Raw genomic sequence first — 9060 nt, 5'->3', positions numbered from 1 at the left:
TGCAACAAAACTTAGAATAAAATGGGGCTTCGGAGTTAAATTTAAATTCAGCCACTACTAAGACCTCAATTTACATATTCCTCCTATATATTGTCTAAGGGAACTAAGAACTTCTCAGAGGATTTAAAGGATTAAATGTGATTGCCATTTACCAAGCATTCAATACCTGCTTAGCACGAGGGACTGAGACAAAGGCCTCTCCCTGCCTGTGCACTGTCCCCTTAGTCACTGTCACATATCCAAGTCCCAAGCATTTCCTATCATTTTTATATATTGCATTAGGCTCAGAATGCAAATCCTATATGCTATCTAACCAAATTTTCTTTTCTAGAACCACCAAATTTCAGAAGTGAAGACTTCTATTTAGCCATTACCACTCCCAGTCCCCAGAGGGAATCTTACGTATTGAGCTGGTATTTTCCATCTTCTTTTTTGAGATGCGTTTCGCTCCTGCTGCCCAGGCTGGAGTGCAATGGCACAATCCCAGCCCGCCGCAACCTCTGCCTCCCGGTTTCAAGTGATTCTCCTGCCTCAGGCTCCCCAGTAGCTAGGATTACAGGGGCCCACCACCACACCCGGCTAATTTTGTATTTTTAGTAGAGATGGGTTTTCTCCACGTTGATCAGGCTGGCTGCTCTCCTGACCTCACGTGATCTACCCGCAAGTGTTGGATTACAGGCATGAGCCACCGCTCCCGGCACTTTTTCTTTTGACTTGTGCCAGCCCATCTTTTTCCCACCAGCTTGTTACCTGCTGCTTACAGGTGTCAGCTGGCTCAATAAAAAAACAGAAAATTAGTAAGGAGAGATTTCAGACAGGATAGTTTTAAGTAGATTTGGTAAACAACTTTGAGACACTATAAGGCCAAGGAATTAAGTGACTCTATTTAGAACAGAAGGTATTCCATGAATAACATCAAAACAATGTGGACACTAAGGGGAGAACACGTTAACTCACGGAAACGGGATACACGTTGTCTGCATTGCTATTTTCTGTGCCTACTTCATGCGCTCCACCCCTCACCTGCGGAGTATATGCTGGGAAGATCCTGTCAACCCTTGGAGCAGTCAGTGTTCTGTTTTTTTTTTGAGACGGAGTCTCGCTGTCGCCCAGGCTGGAGTGCAGTGGCCGGATCTCAGCTCACTGCAAGCTCCGCCTCCCAGGTTCACGCCCTTCTCCTGCCTCAGCCTCCCGAGTAGCTGGGACTACAGGCGCCCGCCAGGTCGCCCGGCTAGTTTTTTGTATTTTAGTAGAGACGGGGTTTCACCATGTTAGCCAGGATGGTCTTGATCTCCTGACCTCGTGATCCGCCCGTCTCGGCCTCCCAAAGTGCTGGGATTACAGGCTTGAGCCACCGCGCCCGGCCGGAGCGGTCAGTGTTTAACCATCTCCTGCTAGCACCTGTTTTACATTGTGGCACCAATGTCATCCAGATATTCCCCTTTCCCCCTAAATAAGACACTGTCACGTAACATCTTTTAACTCATCTGTATTTGTTACAACTTTAAGCAGAATGTGACTCGAGCACTACATTTCCATCCACAAGACTTGAGTTATTTTTGAACAGCTTTATGATATGCTTAGGTAGCCTTGTAACTTTGCTCCTCCAAACAATACTTTTCTTTGGAAAATAAGCCCTGTGGAGAGTTCCATCAAGCTGCTTCAGTTTAACCTATTTCTAGAGGACTAGTACATGCAAAATTGGCAACTACAGGGGATGAAAAGTTCAAAAAGTAGATCCTACAAGATGTAACAAATACTTTTCTAAACATCCAGGTATATAACTCAAGAACACTTCGATAACAAGATTTGGTCTACTCAGAAATCCGGCTTGATAGCTAAACACTTTAGACCACAAAGTTAACATGTTACATACATCTTACAACACACGTTACCCCAATCTGTTAAAATAAACCAATGTGAAACTAAAAAAGCATTACTAGCTCTGCTTTAGTGCCTAAGGTACCACAGCATCACTTAGAAATAGACAGAAATCTTATCTTCCCCTTAAAGTAGCTGTTGTCATGCCATACAGACTTTTAATATTAACAAAATAAAGAAAAACATCCTTGAAAATATATTATCAGAAGAACTGTAGAGTATTGAACAGGTAAGTCATCCCTCAGCCGGGGGTTAGTCTACTTCTTCCATGCGTGATGTGTCGTCATCTCCTTCGAGGGGCGGCATTTCTTCAGTTACAGCTGCACTGGTATCATCAGCAGTAGGATCATCTTCATCAATACCTGTTTCCAAAATAAAATCCGTGTATTAGAAAGATTTCTTAAAGCCAGCTATTAGTGTAATACTCCTGGTTTACACCTTCTTTCAAGACAGTATTTACAGGGCATATGAATCTCAATTTCATTTCTTAGCTCTTGTAAGACCTTACTTATCCCTAAAAAAAAATTCTTGAATGCCTCCAAGCAGGACAAGGTGCTTCAAGTTTGGATAACTGAAAGTTTACCACTTTCTTCACTGTCATGTGTATTTCTTTCCTTTGTAACATTACATAGTATAAGGCTTACCCAGACCAAGTTTGATCATCCTGTAGATCCTGTTGGCATGTGTCTGGGGATCTTCCAGACTGAAGCCAGAAGACAGGAGTGTAGTTTCGTAAAGCAAGATGACCAGATCCTTCACAGACTTGTCGTTCTTATCAGCCTCTGCCTTTTGCCTTAAGGTCTCAATAATGGAATGGTCAGGGTTTATCTCCAGGTGTTTCTTTGCTGCCATGTAACCCATTGTTGAGTTGTCTCTTAGGGCTTGAGCTTTCATGATTCTCTCCATGTTTGCGGTCCAGCCGTATGTGCTTGTGACAATACAGCATGGAGACGTCACCAATCGGTTTGACACAACCACCTGTAATCAAGAAGTGATGACTAGGAGCCTAGAAAGATTAAACCCTAAACTTTCATTGTCAAATGAAATCTGAAGAACCCAAACAATAGATCGGAAATACTATTATCAAATAGAACTTAAATGTTGCATTAGGTAGCCAAAGAGCACAGGTTATAATTAATTTCGTTTTACGTACACCACCTTTTTTTTTTCCCCGAGATAGTCTCGCTTGGTCACCCAGGTTGGAGGTGCAGTGGTGTGATCTTGGCTCACTGCAACCTCTGCCTCTCGGGTTCAGGAGATTCTCCTGCCTCAGCCTCCGGGCGCCCGCCACCAAGTCTGGCTAATTTTTTTGTATTTTTAGTAGAGACAGGGTTTCACTGTGTTAGCCAGGATGGTCTCCATCTCCTGACCTTGTAATCCACTGCCTCAGCCTCCCAAAGTGCTGGGATTACAGGCGTGAGCCACCACACCCAACCATACACGACATAATTTTCCATATTAAGTTGAAAACAAGGGAAAATGGGTCATGTATGACTAAGCTTGAAAGCACCTTAAAGGTATCAACGATCAGGAAATGCTGTATTCACATACCTTTTCAACTTTTTTCTCCAGTATGTCTTTCATGATTTTGCAGAGGTTCTCAAACTTTGTTTTTTTCTCTTCCTGTTTCTTTTTTTCTTCTTCATCCTCTGGAAGTTCCAAGCCCTCTTTGGTGACTGACACTAATGTCTTCCCCTCAAATTCCTTTAGCTGTTGGACACAGTACTCATCAATGGGGTCGATCATATAGATCACTTCTAAGCCATGTTTCCGAAGACGTTCCACAAAGGCTGAGTTAGCTACCTGGTCCTTGGTCTCACCTGAGGTATTACAAAGTTACTTTTAGACCTTTTAACAATAAGAATGGCTTCATCTACTTCTAACTTTTGCTAGCCAGATACCTAGGCAGAACCTAAGACAGATAATGATCTAGTTCATGTTAATTATCTTGCCTAGATCAACGCCAGTTATTTAACAGTGCTACCTGAGTAGAAAACACACCCACAGAGCCTACAAGGTTATAATAACAACGTACATGACTGTAACATAGCGTCCCCCTACCTGTGATATAATAGATATGTTTCTGGTTTTCCTTCATTCTGGTGCAGTAATCCTTGAGAGAAACCATCTCATCGCCAGAGGCAGATGTGTAGTACCTTAACAGCTCTGAAAGCTTCTTCCGATTTTGTGAGTCTTCATGTATTCCAAGCTAAAACAAAGTATGTTCTTTACTAAAGACTTTCTGAATTCAAAAAAAAAAAGAATCTAGAGAGGCCAGTTGGAAAACTACCAATGGTCAAATGTTTACACCAACCTTTATGTTTTTAGAGAACTGCTCATAGAACTTCTTGTAGTTCTCTTTATCTTCCGCCAGTTCAGTAAAGAGTTCTAGGCATTTTTTGACCAAATTCTTCCTGATAACTTTCAAAATTTTGCTTTGCTGCAACATCTCACGGGATATATTTAGAGGGAGATCCTCCGAGTCTACCACCCCTCTAATGAAGTCTGAAAAAAATATAAAAACCAAATGCAGAGTCATTCCAAGGACAAAACTGGTACTATGTAAACCCCCAAAAGCAAAGATAAGAACCTGGAGATGATACGAGGTTATTTTTGAGACAGAGTCTCACTCTGTTGCCCAGGCTGGAAGGCAGTGGCGCAATCTCCGCTCACAGCAACCTCTGCCTCCCAGGGGGGTTTTTCAAGCTATTTTCATGCCTCAGCCTGCCACCACATCGGGCTAATTTTTCTAATATTAGGAGAGATGGAGTTTCACCATGTTGGCCAGGCTGGTCTTGAACTCCTGACCTCAAGTGATCCGCACACCCCGGGCTCCCAAACTGCTGAGATTACAGGTGTTAGCCACCATGCCCAACCAGAAGTATTTCTTTAATCAGTGACAGTGATTATTTTTCCTATCTATACTTACTCAGATATTCAGGGATTAGCTCCTCACAGTTATCCATGATGAAAACTCTGCGTACATACAATTTGATGTTGTTCTTTTTCTTTCTGTTTTCAAATAGGTCAAAAGGAGCACGTCGTGGGACAAATAGAAGGGCTCTGAATTCCAACTGTCCTTCAACTGAAAAATGCTGTAATAGAACAGACACACTAAGTACCAATGAACAATGCATTAGAGCAGATATTTGGGGTGGTGGGATGATAATCTAAGGACAAGCTTGAAGCAGCCATCAGTCCCTCACTCACCTTCACTGCCAAGTGATCTTCCCAGTCATTGGTCAAGCTCTTGTAGAATTCTCCGTACTCCTCATTAGTAATATCGTCGGGATTTCTGGTCCAGATGGGCTTTGTTTTGTTGAGTTCTTCTTGATCGATGTACTTCTCCTTAATCTTCTTTTTCTTCTTCTTGTCACCATCCTTCTTTTCTTCTTCCTCCTCATCAGAACCAACATCTTCAATTTCAGGTTTGTCTTCGGACTCTTTCTCTTCTTTTCTTTTCTTCTTCTTTGTCTTCTTTTTCTTCAGCCTCATCATCGCTGACTTCTTTATCACGTTCCTTCTCCACCTTAAAAAGACATGAAATCACATCACTGCTGCACTCTAGAACTAAGTCATAGCGCTGCCCCTCTATTTTCAATCTAAGGCCAAAGCCTGCATTAGCGAGGTTGAGAAGCAGTCAGGCAGCTTCTCATCAATATTTGATATACCAACTTAGTATTAATAGCCCGAGGGACCTTCAAAGAGTTAGTAGAGCTTAGGCTCCCCAGGCTTCAGACTAGTTCAACACACCTAGGAACTAAGGATGTAGTACAGTCACCCCAGTCACCTACAGACAGTAATGCACTCTGCAATTATGTAAAAACTTACAAAAAGAGTAATGGGATATCCAATAAACTGAGAATGTTTCTTCACAATCTCCTTTATTCTTCGTTCCTCCAAGTACTCAGTTTGGTCTTCTTTCAGGTGCAGGATCACCTTTGTTCCACGACCCATAGGTTCACCTGCAAGAGAAATAAAGAAAATTGACTCAATAATACATTCAATTTAGTGCTCAATGCCATGCTTAACCCTTATAACGTGTCTATGAAGCGAGGTTTGCCCTTACTACAGATGCAAAGGCTCCCACAGCAGATCTAAGTGCCTTGCCCAAAAAAAGTAATCACCAAGTCATGCCATTACACACTAATTCAGAGCTCTAGCTTGTTCCTGATCCTTGGATAAACACACATTTCTGTGAACTTCGCCGCATCCCCAGGGGTCCAAGGGTTGCAGCACCCCACCATTCTGCCACTGACTTAACCAGTGAGTGTTCAGGTACCTACCTGTGTCTGTCCTCACTGTAAATGATCCCCCTGCCGAGGACTCCCAGGCGTACTGCTCATCATCGTTATGTTTGGTGATCACAGTTACTTTCTCAGCAACCAAATAAGCAGAATAAAAACCAACACCGAACTGGCCAATCATGGAGATATCTGCACCAGCCTGCAAAGCTTCCATGAACGCTTTGGTCCCAGACTTGGCGATAGTACCAAGGTTATTGATCAAGTCAGCCTTCGTCATCCCAATTCCAGTATCCACGATAGTGAGGGTTCGATCTTGTTTATTTGGTATCAGGTTAATATGCAGCTCTTTCCCAGAGTCTAATTTACTGGGATCCGTCAAGCTCTCATACCGGATTTTGTCCAATGCCTATTAACAAAAAATATTAATTAAGCATACACCCCCCAAGAAGTTCATATTGAAACCAAAATCCTACTCTGGGTTAATAAACGACTTACATCTGATGAATTTGAAATTAGCTCTCTCAGGAAGATCTCTTTGTTCGAATAGAAAGTATTGATAATCAGTGACATCAACTGAGCAATTTCTGCCTGAAAGGCGAACGTCTCAACCTCCTCCTCCTCCATCGGTTGGTCCTGGGTCTGGGTTTCCTCAGGCATCTGGAACGACACCGCGCCTGTTTAAAACCTTGCAGGACGTCTACAGCGGCAACACGAGATTCCACCGCGTCCTCCCAACATTTTTAAAGCCGGATTGCAGATTTGCGAAGTTTAAGTAAACCGAAAATAGAAGGGGCGGCTGACAAAGAATGACCTCATTTCGGAGCGCGGTAACTACCACGAGCGTGTGCGCGCTTCCGGGAGGCCGCTGCAGGCCCGGCCCAGTCCCGCGCCGCGGTCCCCAACCGACCCCCCGTGTGCCCTCCCGCGCGGGCTGCGGCTCCCAGGGCGGCCTCCTCCGCCTGCGCCCCCAGCTGGGCCGGCCAGGGGGCCCCCAGCGACAGGGCCGCTCTGCTCGCGTGCGGCGCCAGCTCCGGGGCTGCTGCGGAGCCTCAGGGAAGCAAAGCCTGCCCAGCCCATTCCTGTGCGGCGTGCGGAGACAGCAGCGGGCCCATGGCCTCCGGAACAGGGAGCGCGCCGCCGGAGCGCGGCACTGGCGGGTCCGGGCCCGTTTGGCCCCCGCAGCTCGCTCCGCCGCCCAGCCGCCCAGCCCGCCAATCCACCTCCACAGGCCCCACAACCGCCCCTCACGACCCTTGGCGTAAGAGGCTGCAAAACGTTCACGGCAAAGCAGCACCAAGACGCTGAAGCAACTGACGCGCCGCCCCCGCGCCTGCCTTATATAGCGACGGGCCCGCCCAGCGCGCGGCGCTTTTTCCAGAAGCCTCCCGAACCTTCCGGAAGACCCCTCCCCAACCGCCGCCGCGGCCGCGCGCCTGCGCCTGCGCCCTCGCCCTGGCCCGCCCCTCCCGCTGGCGCGCGCAGGCCCTGCTCGTGGCCCAGCCCGGGAAACCTTCCCTCAATCGCCGCCCCGCGCCTCTCGCACGCTCCCGCGCCGACCTCAATGCGCCTGCGCGGCCTGGAATTCTCGGGAAGGTCTGGGCGCCCTCTGGGGCCGCCCGCGCCCTCCTCCCTGCACTCCCACCTGCCGAGCGCGGGCGGCCTTTGAAGTGAGGTGTACTTGGTCACCTGGGCTGAGCAGAATGCGGGGCCGGGCGGGAGGCGCGCCTGGAGGGAGGGTCGTGCGTGGACGGGGAGCGCCCCGGGTCTCGCGCGCCCGGGAGACTACCGGAGCCGTCGTCCTGATGGGCGGCGCGCCCGCTGCCAAAACACCCGGCCGCAGGCGGCGCCGGGATCGCGGGGCTCTGCTCCCTGGGGGCCGTTGGGCTGTTGGCCTCCAGCTGCTGCGCGCAGGGGACGCCGTCCCGCCGCCTGCGCGGTCGGGAAGTCTCCAGACCCACCGCTGGCTCAGGAGCGCTCCCTACCTTTGGGTTCCCCGGAAGCCATGTCCTTCACACTTCAGGGTCGCTTAGCTTGGGAATCGGGCCCTTGGTGAATAAATTCATGCTTACCCAGCAACACCCGGCATGATTTTTAAAAGCCCATCGTTTTGCCGATCGATTTGAGGTCTCCTAATTAAGTATCTAACACTTGGCACTTTGGTGATTAAGCTGCCCTGAAAGACAGGTTTGGTGTTTTTTTGTTTTTGGACAGGCTCTCGCTCTGTCGCCCAGGCTGGGGTGCTGTGGCACAATCTCGGTTCACTGCAGCTTCGACCTCCCGCACTCAGGTGATCCTCCCACCTCAGCTTTCCGAGCAGCTGGGACGAGCGCGGGCGGAGGACCACAGGCGCGGACACCACACCCGGCTCGTTTTTGCATTTATTTGTATAGTCGGGGTTTCACCATGTTGCTCAGGCTGGAAGAGCCAGTTTCTACATGAGAATTTTCGGGTATTTTGGTCAAGGCCAGCTGTGAGAACCTTGGAGGTGTTGGGGTTCCTTAGACCTGGATCCCATGCCTGGTCTCTGTCCTCTTCCTCTCTGGCGCCTCCCATGGTTGGGCCTCCTCCTGCCTACACTCATAGCCAGGTCCTGGGAATAATCTGGAAGCTCCTTACCGTGTAAACAAACGACGGAACTATCTCCGCTTCCTGGTCTCTAGGGAAAACCAACTTGCTCAGGAGCAGGGGTTTTCAGACTGCGGCCTGGGACCCTTTAAGAGTGTGTGAAATCAACATAAAGCGTCTTGCCTGGCATTACAAAGCGGGAGAAGTGGATGGAAAGTAGCAGCCACGTGGCGCGGGCCCCAGCGGTGGTTACTGGGTGTGTGCCGGCTCCCGTGAGAGCTGTTCCGCAGCCTGGCGGGGCGCCCCCGGCCCAGGCCTTCCCTACACTGCAGCCAGGACTGGCAGGGAGGAATCCGGAAGCAGGCGG

At 48.3% G+C, this 9060-nt stretch overlaps 1 protein-coding gene across 1 annotated transcript; it reads right to left on the bottom strand.

Annotated features, from left to right (window-relative positions):
* Positions 1–1469: 1469 nt before the first annotated feature.
* Positions 1470–8760, bottom strand: HSP90AA1 (heat shock protein 90 alpha family class A member 1). The gene is given in 12 exon segments (XM_017892251.1): positions 1470–2243; positions 2526–2859; positions 3433–3701; positions 3943–4090; positions 4196–4386; positions 4811–4976; positions 5092–5338; positions 5340–5410; positions 5713–5846; positions 6168–6534; positions 6624–6785; positions 8745–8760. Coding segments are annotated over 11 exon segments (2199 nt in total). The 5' UTR covers positions 8745–8760; the 3' UTR covers positions 1470–2133.
* Between the last annotated feature and the right edge of the window lie 300 nt (positions 8761–9060).

The sequence above is a fragment of the Rhinopithecus bieti genome, unplaced genomic scaffold (assembly GCF_001698545.2).
Source record: "Rhinopithecus bieti isolate Rb0 unplaced genomic scaffold, ASM169854v2 scaffold_20150, whole genome shotgun sequence".
Classification (NCBI taxonomy): domain Eukaryota; kingdom Metazoa; phylum Chordata; class Mammalia; order Primates; family Cercopithecidae; genus Rhinopithecus; species Rhinopithecus bieti.
Note: the sequence above shows the minus strand (reverse complement) of the source record. Positions and strands in the feature narration are given on the sequence as shown.